The sequence below is a fragment of the Ahaetulla prasina genome, chromosome 4 (genome assembly GCF_028640845.1).
Source record: "Ahaetulla prasina isolate Xishuangbanna chromosome 4, ASM2864084v1, whole genome shotgun sequence".
Taxonomy (NCBI): domain Eukaryota; kingdom Metazoa; phylum Chordata; class Lepidosauria; order Squamata; family Colubridae; genus Ahaetulla; species Ahaetulla prasina.
Window position 1 is genome coordinate 27,849,918 of NC_080542.1, and position 15,466 is coordinate 27,865,383.

Consider the following 15,466-nt stretch of genomic DNA (forward strand, 5'->3'; position numbering starts at 1 on the left):
GCTTATTGATTCGCCCTCTCGCTGAACTCTTTGCCTCAACTCGAACCGTTGTACAAACTTCAATGGCACCGGCGCGTAGTGTGCTCGTAGCATCGTCTGTAGCGTTTGCCATGGCACAGGCGTTGGTTCCGACAGCGATTCGGCGGTATCGAAGACTTCTGGCCCACAGTGGCTCAGGAAGTAAGCGCACTTGCGATTATCCGATACTCCTTGCAGTTCGTTAGCTTCGAGGAAACACTCAAAACGAGCCATGTATGACCCCCACTTCTCCTTGGCTGGGTCGAATGGCGCTGGCGGCGTATAGCTAGACATCGCTATGTATCCGCTCCTGATACTGGCTGGGTTTTAACTAAGTTGCTCCTTCAGCTCTTTTCCCGGTCTCACTGCCTTCAATATCCCATCCTTGTCGCCAATGTTAAGTTCGGGCAATGAAGAGGCAGGAGACGATACAAGTGACAACAGCTCTTTGGTTTATTGTGATCCCAACAAAAGCCAACAGGCTGGCTTAAGCAAAAACCCCTCTTTAAATAGGATTTTGGCTGAGGCATCAGCCAATCAGCAATGTGCATTTTCCCGCCCAAATTTCCCTCCTGAAATTCAAATACATTACACCTTCCCTTCCCTTCCCTTTCCTTCCCTTGTCCTTCCCTTCCCTTCCCTTCCCTTTCCTTGTTCTTCCCTTCCCTTCCCTTCCCTTGTCCTTCCCTTCCCTTGTCCTTCCCTTTCCTTTCCTTTCCTTGTCCTTCCCTTCCCTTCCCTTCCCTATCCTTTCCTTTCCTTGTCCTTCCCTTCCCTTGTCCTTCCCTTCCCTTCCCTTCCCTTCCCTTCCCTTTCCTTTCCTTTCCTTTTTTTCCCTTTCCTTTCCTTTCCTTTCATTCTCTTCCCTTCCCCTCCCTTCCCCCTTCTCTTGTTTTATAAATCTAAAAAGTGATGCAGCATGGGATATGACAGGAAAGGGGCAAAATGGCATAGGCTACCAGATCTGCCCTGCAAAAATCTGGATAGCCCCTTTATGGCAGGAAAGACAATTTTCCATGTTGCTTTCCTGCCATCTGGTGTTCATCTGAAACTGTGCAGCTCAGTTGACAACTCTTAGATTGCAGCTCCATGGCATTTGGGGCAAAGGAAGGAGGGGCAAGAAGAGCCTTGGACTTCAGCCCCAGATCTTGCTTCAGAAAACATTACATCCACAGTTCTGGAAACCATGCCATGTATTTCAGAATAAAATGCTTACGACTGTCCTCCTAATCCAAGGTAGGCATGTCCTCTAAAGAGAAAAAATGAGAATATTTAAGACATATATTTCAAATATATGAGTATGAAGAGGCTCACTCAGACCCATGCCAGGTTTAACTCCTTCGGAGTCAGAGACCTCATTGGAAAACCCTGGCTTAAACATTGTGTGAGAAGAAGCACACGCCCTGCATTCCTGCCGGCACACCCACAGATCACTTCAGGACAAGAGGCAGAACACTCAAGTCAAAGAAGGACATCACACTGCCTGAGAGATAAGTGAAGAGTTGGTAGGTTCTATGACTCTAGTGCCAGCTGATGGCACCAAGGGAACAGATCAAGGGGACTGGGGTCTGAGGCTGGTGGTGGGGCTAAAATTAATATTTTCTCTTGTCCCATCAGAAGATGGATGTTCAGAAGGGGATAGAAGCCATGGATCCTGCATCTATCAAATGTCTACAGTTGGTGGAGCTTGAAGGGGTTCCTCTACTTGAGACCATAGTGGAGCAATGGGATGCTATATGGGGCTTTAAGGCTCGGCCTGATGACCTTCTCATTTGCACATATCCCAAAGCAGGTAAGCATGATTAAAGGAGACATGGGATATAGGTACAGAAGGGTGTAGAAATGGGAGGGCAGCCAGGGAGAATGAGAGCCACTGGGTTGCCTCTGTAACTTATATCCCTTGCCCCTTTCCTTGCCAGGGACAACGTGGATGCAAGAAATAGTAGACATGATCCACCAGGGAGGAGATCCTCAGAAATGTGCTCGGGCTCCCATCTATGAACGGATACCCTTCATAGAGATGTGCCCCCCCAAACCCATCCGTGCAGGTGAGGAGAACAATTGGCTCCAGAGAGATTGTGAGCAAAGGGGAAGTGCAGAAAGCTGAAGATATCATTCTAACTTTTCAGGTTATGAAGAAGCAGAGGCCATGCCCTCCCCACGCACACTCAAAACTCACCTGCCAATTCATCTCCTACCCCCTTCCTTCTGGGAGCAGAATTGCAAGGTCAGGACTCCTGAGTGATATATTGAGACCTGAGGGGAGGAAAGGACTTGGATAAGCCTTGGAAGATACATTGGGTTTTGCCACACTCTAAACCTCTGGGATTGCAAGCCACCCCCACAGAGAATAAACTCGGTTTGCTTTGGCTTACTTGATCCTCATGTTGCTTATGAACTGTAAGCTGGGAGAGTGGGGATTCTTGAGGCTAGGGTTAAGGGCAGGGGTGATATCCAGCAGGTTCTGACAGGTTCTAGAGAATCGGTAGTGGAAATTTTGAGTAGGGGGTGGGATTGGAGATTTTGCAGTATCTTTCCCCTGCCATGCCCACCAAGCCACACCACATCCACCAAGCCACACCCACAGAATCGGTAGTAAAAAAAATTGGATTTCACCACTGTTTAAGGGTCAACTTTTTAAGTGAAGCTATGTGCATGAATACCCTTTGCTTTGGAAACAGAGATGGCATAAGGCAAGGGTGGGGAACGGTGGACCTTTTATGACTTGTGGACTTCAACTCCCAGAATTCCTGAGCCAGCCATGCTGGCTCAGGAATTCCGGGAGTTGAAGTCCACAAGTCATAAAAGGGGGTCTTGTTTCTCCTCCTCTGGCATAAGGAGAAGGAAAATTTTGATTCCTGGAAGTTCTAGCGCAGTTAGAATTTGGGGCATTTTCTATCACCGTCAAGAGTTGCTATCTCGGAGTGCTGGTAATGTGTGCTGCAGCAGAGGCATACGGTTTTCTACTCTGGTTGGGAAAAGAAAATCCGTCATATCTAATTGTGCATATAACTTTGTTCAAAGTGCAGTCCTGCAAGCTAAGTTTGTAAATGGGTGCAATTAAGGACAAAGTTTGCCCATGAGCCAGCTTGTAAGTTTGCTACAATCAGTAGATGTGGTGTAGTGTAGGTCTGCCATGACATTTTATGTCTTTAATTATTAGTTTAGGAGATCAGGGATGATAATCTCTAGCCCTAGAGGTTTAATCGGGTTGACCAAGAAGCTGCTCTTTCCTCCTTCCTGCAATGCCTCAAGTAAAGCTGCTTGCTTCACCCTCTTCCTCCCAACTATAATGACATCTACATTTTCACGAGAGTGCAACTTTTCTACCTTTTCGAAAGAGGGGGGGGGGAAGGGGTTTGACACAACACAATCAAATCAAGCAAAGCACTGCTAATACGCCCAACTGGAGTGCTTGCTAATGCAGCCTTCCTTGGGAAGAGATGCTTCATAGCTGTTGCTTCCTTTCTGAAAGCAACAAGTTTTGTCCCCATCTCCAAGATCATTTGGTCCACGCAGATGGAGTGGGGGAAGGAAGCTTGTTTGGCCCAATTCTGTTTCCTTCCCCTGTAGTGCATAGCAGGAATGTTGTGATCATCGTTTTTTCAGCAAAGTATTAGATAAAGGCCCTCAAGGTATTTTGACCACCAAAGCCATGAAATGCAAACCAGAAGTTTGTACCATCTGATAGATTTGCAGTTGAATAGAAGATTGCACCTCTTCCATAAAAAGTGAAAAGCTTAGGATCTAGAACTCCTGGATTTTCATCCTCAATGCTTTATTTCCCCAGATCATTTACGTGGCCAGAAATATCAAGGACAATGCAGTTTCCTATTTCCACTTCCATCGGATTAGCAAACTGATGCCAGAGTCTGGAACTTGGGATGAGTTTCTGGAGAAATTTGTTGCTGGAAAGAGTGAGTAGATATTAGAGATGGAAAACAGTAGAGCAGATGTACCATAGCAGGTTCAGGATATCTGATTATAGCGAGGAATGAGCCTGAATCTTGGGTCTAATTTTTGACTTTCGACCACTTTTATGGAAAAAGAAGGACTTGCTAGAATGCCGGTGAGATGCAATTAATTGTGCTCTGTGTGAGCTTGAAAATTCTTCAGAGTTTTTCTTCCCATTCTGAAAATAAGCAGCTGTCTATCTGACTGACTTTTTATCTTTCTGCCAATTTTCAGCTTCCCCAGGTAGGTGTCCTCCAAATGTTTTGGAGTCCACGATTCCCCTCCAGTTTGGAGGGCCTCCAGTTCAGAATGCATATATTTGCACGTGTGTGTGTGTGTGTGTGTGTGTGTGTGTGTGTGTTACAAAACAATCAGGGGTCCAGTCCTTTTCCCTTCCACATTTTCCTCTCTTGACTAGTCATCCTAGAGAAATGAAGAAGTTCAAAAGTGACTACAGCTTCACTGTACAGCTACATATCCAATTCTTTTAAAAGTTAAAGAGAAGCAGCTAATGTTACTTCTAGATAAGGAGATAGGAGACAAGCAACAGAAGGAAAGGAACAGTGAATTGGCTCAAAGAAAAGGGAAAAAAAGGAAGTGGAGATTAGTTTGGTGGCTGGGTCACAGTGGTCTCCAGATTAATCAAGGGAAGGAAATGTATGAGAAATTTAATTCCTCTAATTCCTTTTTATTTTATTTTTGCAGTTGCCTGGGGCTCCTGGTTTGATCATGTTCAAGGGTGGTGGAAAGCTAAAAATCGTCACCCAATTCTATACGTCTTCTATGAAGACATAAAGAAGGTAGGTGACTTGTTTTTGGACTCTACATCTACACAGCACACAGATATAAACATACCACAATTACATCTCATATGTAGATCTCAGTATTTATCTTTATTCCTTATAACCAATTCTGACAAGAAATTCCTCAATCCCTTTAGAAAGTTCTAAAATCAGATCTTTTGACGCATATAAAGCAAGCCCTAGCTGGCTCATGGTAGCTGTTCAGTGGATTATTGATGGCAGATCAACAACTTTCCAGCAATATTTGAATTACCCCAAAATCATACTAGAAAACTAAATAAAACAATATGAATTGTAAAGATACAAGCAACAAGATTATAGTCATAAGTAGAAAGGAGATAGGTAATAGGAAGGATGAGAAGAGTAATAGTAATGCAGTCTTAGTAAATAGTTTGACAGTGTTGTGGGAATTAGTTGTTTAGCAGAGTGAAGGCATTCGGGAAAAAACTGGTCTTGTGTCTAGTTGTTCTGGTGTGCAGTGCCCTATAGCATGGTTTTGAGGGTAGAAGTTGAAAGAATTTATGTCCAGGATATGAGAAGTCTGTAGATATTTTCATAGCCCTCTTTTTGACTCATGCAGTATATAGGTCCTCAATGGAAGGTAGGTGGGTAGCAATTGTTTTTTCTGCAGTTATGATTATCCGTTGGTCTGTTTCTGTCTCGTTTGGTTGCAGAGCCAAACCAGACAGTTTTAGAGGTGCAGATGAAAGACTCAATAATTCCTCTGTAGAATTGTATCAGCAGCTCAGTTTGAGCTTTCTGAGTTGGTGCAGAAAGAACATTCTTTGTTGTGCTTTTTTGATGAAGTTTTTGATGTTAGGTGTCCATTTTAGAATAGAATAGAATAGAATAGAATAGAATAGAATAGAATAGAATAGAATAGAATAGAATAGAATAGAATAGAATAGAATTTTTTATTGGCCAAGTGTGATTGGACACACAAGGAATTTGTCTTGGTGCATATGCTCTCAGTGTACATAAAAGAAAAGATACGTTCATCAAGGTACAACATTTACAACACAATTGATGATCAATATATCAATGTAAATCATAAGGATTGCCAGCAACAAGTTATAGTCATACAGTCATAAGTGGAAAGAGATTGGTGATGGGAACTATGAAACGATTAATAGTAGTGCAGATTCAGTAAATAGTCTGACAGTGTTGAGGGAATTATTTGTTTAGCAGAGTGATGGCCTTCGGGAAAAAACTGTTCTTGTGTCTAGTTGTTCTGGTGTGCAGTGCTCTATAGCGTCGTTTTGAGGGTAGGAGTTGAAACAGTTTATGTCCAGGATGCGAGGGATCTGCAAATATTTTCACGGCCCTCTTCTTGATTCGTGCAGTATACAGGTCCTCAATGGAAGGCAGGTTGGTAGCAATTATTTTTAAATCTTGAGATATGATAGAACCTAGAAACTTGAAGATCTCTACTGTTGATACTGTGTTGTCTAGTATTGTAAGAAGTGGTAGTATAGAGGGGTTCTCCTAAAATCTACCATCATTTCTACAGTTTTGACTTTGTTTAGTTCAAGATTGTTCCAGTTGCACCACAAGGCTAGTTGTTCAACCTCCTGTCTGTATTCAGATTCATCGTTGTCTTGAATGAGACTAATCACTGTTGTATCATCTACAAACTTCAGTACTTTAACAGAGGGATCTTTTGAGATGCAGTCATTGGTATAGAGAGAGAAAGGTACACAGCACACAGCCCTGGGAGGGCTCTTTGATAATTATACAAGTATCTGATGTGATTTTGCCTAGCTTCACCTGCTGCTTCCTGTCTGTTAGGAAGCTTATGATTCACTTACAAATGTAGTCAGGCACAGCTAGCCTGACCACACTGCTAATCAGAATTCTAATCAGAACATTAAGTACTTAAGAACTTTCTAAGGAGGCTAAGTGAAAAGACACTAAAGTTTTATGAGAGATTCCCATATGTCCTAAGGGGCGTTATATTTTATGGCCTCTTGAATGCTATCCCAGGAATCATAAAATTGTAGTCTTACTTGCATATATTTTGGAGCTATAAATCATTCCATAGGCACTGATTCTCATTATCCCTGTATTGGTGTCACTGATTGCTTTATTACTCTTTCTTGCTGAATCACAGGGGACACTGAGGGATTGTTCATGTAGGGATGTTATTTAAACTCAGAGCTCTTTTCTTCATAAATTTTAGTTTGTTGGCCCTTCCCCTTGTTTTATAAGGAGGACCTCATCTCAATACAAGAGGGGGGAGCGGACCTAATGGGCATTACGGAGACCTGGCTAGGCACAGGGGGGGGGGTTCCCCTCACTGAGATGTGCCCGCCGGGTTTCCGTGCATTTCATCAGCCGAGGGCCCAGGGTAGGGGTGGGGGAGTAGCGGTTGTTATTAACGAGAGTCTGGCTCCGAGGGAGGTCACTGTCCCACAGATAAACGGTTGTGAAACCCTCTTCGTGAGATGGGGCCGGGAGGTGCAGGTGGGCTTGCTGATCACGTACCTGGCTCCTTGCTACGTGACGGCAGCCCTGCCCGAGCTGCTGGAGATGATAGCCGGGACGGCGGTTGAGACCCCCAGGCTTATGGTCATGGGGGATTTCAACTTGCCGTCGGCGGGCGACTCATCAATGGCAGCTCGGGAGTTCATGGCTTCCATGACGGCCTTGGACCTGACCCAGGTAGTTGCGGTCCCCACCCATGTCGGGGGTAACACACTGGACTTGATTTTTGTCTCGGGACAGTGGCTAAATGATCTGGAGTTAGGGGAACTAATATCTCAACCCTTGTCATGGTCTGATCATTTGCTCCTTCAGCTAGACTTTCGGACCGCTGCACCTCACCGCAGGGAGACGGAACCGGTTCAATGGTTCCGTCCCAGGCGCCTGATGGACCCTGAGAGGTTTCTGACGGAGCTTGGGCCATTTCCGAGGGAGTTAGCCCACGGCTCGGCTGAGGAGCTGGCAGCCGCCTGGGATGAGGCGGCCGCTGGAGCCTTAGACCGCGTCGTGCCTTTGCGGCTTCTGACCCGGCGACGAACTCGACCAGCTCCCTGGTATAACGAGGAGCTGAGAGATGAAGCGCCGGAAAAGAAGCCAAGAGCGCGCCTGGAGGTCCAGCCGCTCCGAACCAGACCGAACACTAGTGAGGTCATATATTCAGACCTACCTAGTGGCGATCAGGGTGGCGAAACATAACTATTTCTCCGCACTCATCGCATCGGCAGATAATCGCCCAGCCACCCTGTTTAGGGTGACCCGCTCCCTGCTTAGGCAGGAGGCTCGGGAGGACCCCTTACAGGGACGTGCTGAGGATTTTGTTCAATATCTGTCTGATAAAATCGCTCAGATTCGGGACGGCTTGGACACTGATTGGATAGATTCAGGTGGGATGGCGGAGACGAGTCTTGAGAATGTTATCTGGGCTGAGTTCGATCCTGTGACTCCTGAGGACATGGACAGGTTGTTGGGTAGGCTGAACTCCACCACATGTTTATTGGACCCGTGTCCCTCCTGGATGGTGCTGGCCACCCGGGAGGTTACGAGGCTGGCTCCAGGAAGTTACCAACGCTTCTTTGTTGGAGGTGTTTTCCTGCTGCTTTGAAAGAGGCGGTGGTGAGGCCCTCCTTAAGAAGCCCTCCTGGACCCGGCTATTTTAGCGAACTATCGTCCAGTCTCCAACCTTCGCTTTTAGCGAAGGTTGTTGAGTGTGGTGGCATATCAGCTTCCTCAGCACCTGGAGGAATCTGTCTATCTGGACCCGTTCCAGTCCGGTTTCAGGCCCGGTTACAGCACCGAGACGGCTTTGGTCGCGTTGGTGGATGACCTCTGGAGAGCCCGGGACAGGGGTTGTTCCTCTGTCCTGGTTCTTTTAGATCTCTCAGCGGCTTTTGATACCATCGACCATGGTATCCTGCTGCGACGGTTGGAGGGATTGGGGGTGGGAGGCACCGTTTATCGGTGGTTCTCCTCCTATCTCTCTGACCGTTCGCAGACGGTGTTGGCAGGGGGGCAGAGATTGGCCCCGAGGCGCCTCACTTGTGGGGTGCCTCAGGGGTCTGTTCTCTTGCCTCTCCTGTTCAACATCTACATGAAGCCGCTGGGTGAGGTTATCCGTGGTTTCAGGGTGGATTATCATCTGTACGCTGATGATACGCAGCTGTACATTTCCACCCCGAACCACCCCAACGAAGCTGTCGAGGTGATGGGCCGGTGTCTTGAGGCCGTGCGGGTCTGGATGGGGAGGAACAGGCTCCAACTCAACCCTTCCAAGACAGAGTGGCTGTGGGTACTGGCGTCCCGGTACAGTCAGCTTACACCATCGCTGACTGTGGGGGAGGAAGTACTGACCCCCAGGGAGAGAGTGCGCAACTTAGGCGTCCTCCTGGACGATCGGCTGTCCTTAGAGAATCATTTGACAGCCGTCGCCAGGGGAGCATTCTATCAGGTCCATCTGATTCGCCAGTTGCGCCCCTTCCTTGACCGTGACGCCTTGCGCACAGTCACTCACGCCCTCGTCACTTCCCGCCTGGACTATTGCAATGCTCTCTACATGGGGCTCCCCTTGAAGAGCACCCGGAGGCTCCAGTTAGTCCAGAATGCGGCCGCGCGGGTGATAGAGGGAGCACCGCATTGCTCCCATATAACACCTATCCTGCGCGGCCTGCACTGGCTACCGGTAGTCTTTCGGGTGCAATTCAAGGTCTTGGTTACCACCTTTAAAGCGCTCCATGGCTTAGGACCGGGATACCTTCGAGACCGCCTTCTGCCGCCGATTGCCTCCCAACGACCTGTGCGCTCCCACAGAGTGGGCCTCCTCAGGGTGCCGTCGACCAAACAATGTAGGTTGGCAGCCCCCAGGGGGAGGGCCTTCTCTGTGGTGGCACCAGCTCTGTGGAACGAGCTTCCTCCAGGATTACGACAACTACCTGACCTCCGGACCTTCAGACGTGAACTGAAGACTCTATTGTTTCAGCGTGCAGGACTAGCCTAAGATAAAAGGTTTTAGCATATTTTAATGGGGTTTTTATAGGTTTTTACTGTTTTAGTGACCAGGCCATGATAATATTTAGTTTTAACTGGGTTTTAATGTTTATTTATTATACTGTTTTAATATGCCTGTGAACTGCCCTGAGTCCTACGGGAGATGGTGCGGTATATAAGTTTGATTAATAAATAAATAAATAAATAAATAAATACATTGCTCAAAATGTGGATATTCTGTGCCAGTACTGATTTGATTGGTTTCAGCTAAAATCTGGAGGTACAATTGCATAAACAAGTAGTATCCTCAAGCCTGATTTTTTTTTTATTTTGTCAAACATGTATAAGATAGCAGGTATAAATATGAACATGGACATAGGAAATGAGTACAAATAAGTGGGGACAGTAGGACAGGGACGGTAGGCACGCTGGTGCGCTTATGCACGCTCCTTACAGACCTCTTAGGAATGGGGTGACATCCATGGTAGGCAGTTTAAGGTTGAAGCTGTGAGGTTTGAGGATGTAACAATGGAGTCAGGTAGAGCATTCCAGGTGTTGACCACTCTGTTGCTGAAATCGTATTTTCTGCAGTCGAGTTTGTAAATTAAATTTTAGTCTATTTCCTCTTGTTCTTTATGGTAATGAAATTCTAACCTATGCAAAGCCTACTGGATCTCTAGGCCCTAGACCAGGGGTCTCCAAAGTTTAAGACTTCAACTTCCAGAATTCCTCTGCCAACAGGGGAATTATGGGATTTGAAGTTCACTAGGTTAAAGTTGCCAAGTTTGGAGACCTCTGCCCTGGAGTAATATACTCTTTCCTCATGTTTGCCCTCCATGTGTTTCTCTCTTTCTCTATCTCTCTTAGTCTTTCTCTCCTTTCCTGCCTCCTGATGAATTAGGGTAATTCCTGGATTTCATACTGATTGCTGATTGTCACGTTATATTGATGGTGAAGAGGTTCTTTGAATTGGCATTACTTTATAAACCAGCGGTATCTATTCTTAGAGGTTTGAGATTGGGCCGTTGGTAACACCTACACTGCTTATCAGATATCGGGATGGCTGAAATACTGTTTTATCTTTGTTAGGGTGGGGTAGGGCGTGTCCCTAAAAACAGTCTGGAAATTGTCATTGGTCCAGAATGTGGCAGCAAAAGGACACACACTGCTTCTGGTATTGAAAGAGTTGCAGTTGCTTTCCAGAATAAATTCAAGTAATCTCTACCATGTAGGAAACTTTGCATAGTTTGGGTCCAGATTATTTAGAGCACAAGAAAAATCAGAAAATAGCAAATTTTTCAAGTAACATATTTTATATAAAAGTACAACTTTTGTGAGCCTTACTTCATCAGATGCATTGAGAGGCTTCAACCTTTCCAACAGGAAGAAGTGTGGACTTCAACTCCCAGAATTCCCCAGATAGACTGAGATGTAATTTAGGTTGGGGTGAAGCAGGAGGGGAAGGAACTGGACGTGTAGATTCTGTTGGTGTGGATATGAGAGTATAGCAAATCAAAGCAGCCTTATCAATTCCCTGGGAGGATGTATTAAAACAGGGGTCTCCAATCTTGGTAACTTTAAGACTTGTGGTCTTCAACTCCCAGAAGCAAAGCTGGCTGAGGAATTCTGGGAGTTGCAGTCCACAAGTCTTAAAGTTGCCATGGTTAGAGACCCCTGTATTAAAGTACAGAAATAGAACAAAATATCACTAGTTATCACCTATAGCTGAAACCATTCACACAATTTTAAATAATCTACAGCCCATACTGGACAATGATATTACATTTTCTCGGTGATATTTAACCACTATAGACTAATATGGCTACCCTCCTACAATATCTAGCCCGGACAGTCTTCTTAACCCTCTTAAATTTTCAGTGGGGCACTTTATGCAGGTGCCATGAAGGATATAAGGCACCTCAACAGCTAATTCTATTTTTCTCATGGTAAGACCTAGACTACAAAACTTGCTATTGGAGATGAGACTTACAGTTTAGGAAAGGACTTAAGACGTGTATTTTTCCCAGTCCTAAAATAACTGTTTTATAATTTTTAGATGGATTTTAATCCTTTCATTCAACATTAGGATTTGTCAATTGCCCAGAACCAGTATTCCAAGCAATGACTAAAGATGAGCAAAAAACAAAAAACAAAAAAACTGCAATGATATTTTAAAGTTAGCCTTTGAATCCTGCACAATTTCACTCACAGTATTACTTTTCTGTCTAACTTCATAGGATCCAGCCCGAGAAATCCAGAAGGTCGCCCAATTCCTGGGATCAAAGCTGTCAGGAACAGTTGTGAGTGAAATTGTGCAACATACGAAGTTTGAGAGCATGAAGACAAATCCAATGGCTAATTACAGCACCATACCTAGTTTCATTTTAAATCAAGACATCTCTCCATTCATGAGAAAAGGTAATATTGAGCAGGTGAATTTGATTCTGGCCCCATATTCTGTTGAATGCAGTAATGAAAACAAATGACTTTATTTATATTTTTAAAAGGGCCATTAATAGAATAGGAATAGCATTTAGATTTATATACAGCTTCACAGCCCTCTCTAAGTGATTTATAGAGTCAGCATATTGCCCCCAATAATCTGGGACCTCATTTTACCAACCTCAGAAACACAGAAGGCTGAGTCAACCTTGAGGGAGTGAGACTTGAACTGCCAAACTGCTGGCAACCAGCAGTAACCTGCAATACTGCATTCTAACCACTGCACCACCATGGTACATCCCTGCAGTATCTTCAGTACTAAATGCATCGTTATTGTTGGCTGTTGCTTCAGAGTGAGCATAAATATCTTTACATGCTCAGAGATGCTTACTTTCTTACATATAATTCCAAATGTCAGGACAGTTAACTCTCCGAGCAGTGAATTCATATTAAGAGATATTACAATTCTAGTAAATACTTGGATTAATGACTAGAAGATACGAGTGTGACTGTCTCTCTCACTCTAAGTGTGTGTGTGTGTGTGTGTGTGTGTGTGCGTGCGTGCGCACGCATGCGCACATGTGTGTTTAACCATTCTATTTCACAGGATCATTGCTTTAGCAATTAAAATTGCTAAATTAAAGTTGCTATTAGCAATTAAAGTTACTAAGCAATCTAATCAGTTAACTATTATTGCTGTATTTCATATTCTGCATTATTTCCTTGCCTGCAGGCACTGTTGGTGACTGGAAAGAACTGTTCACTGTGGCGCAAAGTGAACAGCTAGATAATCTCTGTGTCCACTTACTAGCAGACAGTGGCCTGAAATTCCACACCCAATTGTAAACCTGTGCCTCTCACCACTTGAAATGCTTGCTTTCCCCTGTATTTAATAAAATAAGACTGCTGAAAGCAAGGACCAAACTATGTGCATGCCTTTTCTTTTAATAATCTTGGAATTAACAAGTAAGTGGAAAGAAAATGAATTTATTTCAGTTTCTCTGCTTACTTCTATTATCCCTGTTTAGTTTGTAGAAAAAAGTACCAACCACATAAACTGAACAGTGAGGTTTAACTTACAAGCTTGCAAACCTAGGATCAATCAGATGGACCATTTACACTGTACCTTTCCCCTTCTGGTAGTCTCTGAATGTATTGCTATTCCAAAGTATTTGGGCTGACCCGTCTTGAAGAATGTGAGTTCATATCCGTTAAGAGTTTTTAACTTTTTTGTGCCATGGACCCCTTTGGCAAGCTAATGACCCTTTCTCAGAAATACACACTTAAATGCATAACATAAAATACATAGTTATAGATTATGTCACAAAGGAACCAAAATTATGTTCAAATAGAGGTATAATCCTCAACCTGCAACCATAATTCGAATTTGTATTTCTATTGTAAGTCACTGTAATTGAAAATCACTTTGGACCTGATTTTATGGTCATTGAGTGAATCCATTGTGATTGTAAGTGTAAACCTGTTCTTCTGAATGGATATTTTGGCACAAACTGCAACCTTAAGAGGCCACAACCAGTGGTAAGTGCAAGATGGTTGCCAAGCACCCAAATTGCCATCACTTTATCATGGGACTGGTGTGATAGTCATAAGTGTGAATATTGGTCATAAGTGCAAGGAAAGGGCATAACTGGAAAGACTGGATTTTTTTTAGCACCCCCTAACTAAATGTTACTAAATATGTTTAGTAACATGGTTACTAAATGAATGATCATTAAATTGAAGATGCACATTTGAACCAAGTATCACATTGATCTAAAATCCTGAATGTATTTTATTTGTAAAAAAAATTCATATTATGCCAAGAAAAGTCTTCATGAAATTCAGGTTAGTGGAGACTCTATCAGTACAACTGATGAAGTGAACTGTAGCTCACAAAAGCATATGTCGTTTAATCACATTTGCTATTGACAACCAACTCCTGACTGAGCAAAAGAGTAGCTTCTGATTTTAAGCTGTGCATCTTTGCTTGCTGATCTCTCCTGAGTGCTAAAGGTCTTTTTTCTTTCTATCTCTTTCCCTGGTGATAATTACCTTCTACTCTAAATCTGAGGGGGGGAAAAAACAGGAAATAAGGTCTTAGTGTCTATGGAGATTCTCAGTCATCCAGTTCATGGTTGTCCCAAAGGTGCTTTTTAAGGAGGCAACTTGTACTTTTTTTTTTTTTTGAAGATGTTTCACTTCTCATCCAAGAAGCTTCTTCAGCTCTGACTGGATGGTGAATTTATATTCCTTGTGGACAGCTGGTTATTTGCATTCTTTTAACGAGTCATTGAGGCCACTTGGAGGTTTGTCTGTGTCCTCAGGATCATTTCAATGATTCTCTAAAACAATGCAAATGACCAACTGTCTGCAACAAATATAAATCCTTCCATTCCTCAACATCCAATCAGAGCTGAAGAAGCTCCTTGGATGAGGAATGAAATATCTTCAAAGAAAAAGCACCTTTGGGATAAACTCTTAATGGAAAAAGACATCCAGCTATGATCTTCTGTTCCTGATGCTGTGCCTTGCCCCCTCCTTTCCCTCTAACCCTGTTGGGGGGAACATCAACATTCTCTACAGGCAAAAGCTGATTGGCCATGCAGAGAGAGTGCTATCTGGTACAGAAATTAATTAAGGACCTCTTAGGAGTTTGACGCCTCTACTTATGACCCTTGCTTCTGCTTGTGGTTTCTTTTCACTCCAACAGTAAAGTCTTGCACCCTAAAGACTCATATATTTGTCATCTGCTTCCTCTAACTGGATGTCCAGGGTGAAAAGGAAGTACTGTAAAAAGGAGAAAAAGTGCTGATTAATGGAAGGGTAGAGAAAAAGAAGGCCAAAAGAGGAAGGATTTACAATCCTGTCTCCAAAGTGTGCACCTCTTTTGCACTTTTTGCACAGAGGTATTTTTGCACAATGAACAGGTGGTACTTTTCTTGTTGGTACTTTTCTGCACAGGTTTGCACAAAGAAGAGGTGGCTCACATCTCATCAGCTTCAGACGACCCTAGGTTGCTACAGTTTTTGACATCATTTCTATTTCACAATAGCTGAAACTTTCTTCTTTTTTTGTGCAAGAAGCTAGGCTCATAATTCTGTCTACTTGCCAAGTTTGCTTTTTTAAAGTGCCTATAGTGTTAAATGAGAGCTATTTTTGTACATAAAATGCTAGAGGCTAATACTTTAGTTCCTCTATAATAGCTTTTTAACTAAAATGCTGTTAAACATTAAACATCAGATGGTGCAAAAGAAAGTATCGTTAAGTATCCATGGATGTTACTTCGC

At 43.8% G+C, this 15,466-nt stretch overlaps 1 protein-coding gene across 1 annotated transcript; it reads left to right on the top strand.

Annotated features, from left to right (window-relative positions):
* Positions 1-917: 917 nt before the first annotated feature.
* Positions 918-13,103, top strand: LOC131197271 (sulfotransferase 1C2-like). Its single transcript, XM_058181098.1, has 8 exons — positions 918-1,523; positions 1,636-1,810; positions 1,938-2,066; positions 2,148-2,245; positions 3,809-3,935; positions 4,678-4,772; positions 11,975-12,155; positions 12,913-13,103. The coding sequence occupies exons 2-8, from the start codon at positions 1,639-1,641 to the stop codon at positions 13,023-13,025; spliced, it is 915 nt and encodes a 304-aa protein (XP_058037081.1). The 5' UTR covers positions 918-1,523; positions 1,636-1,638; the 3' UTR covers positions 13,026-13,103.
* Positions 13,104-15,466: the final 2,363 nt, after the last annotated feature.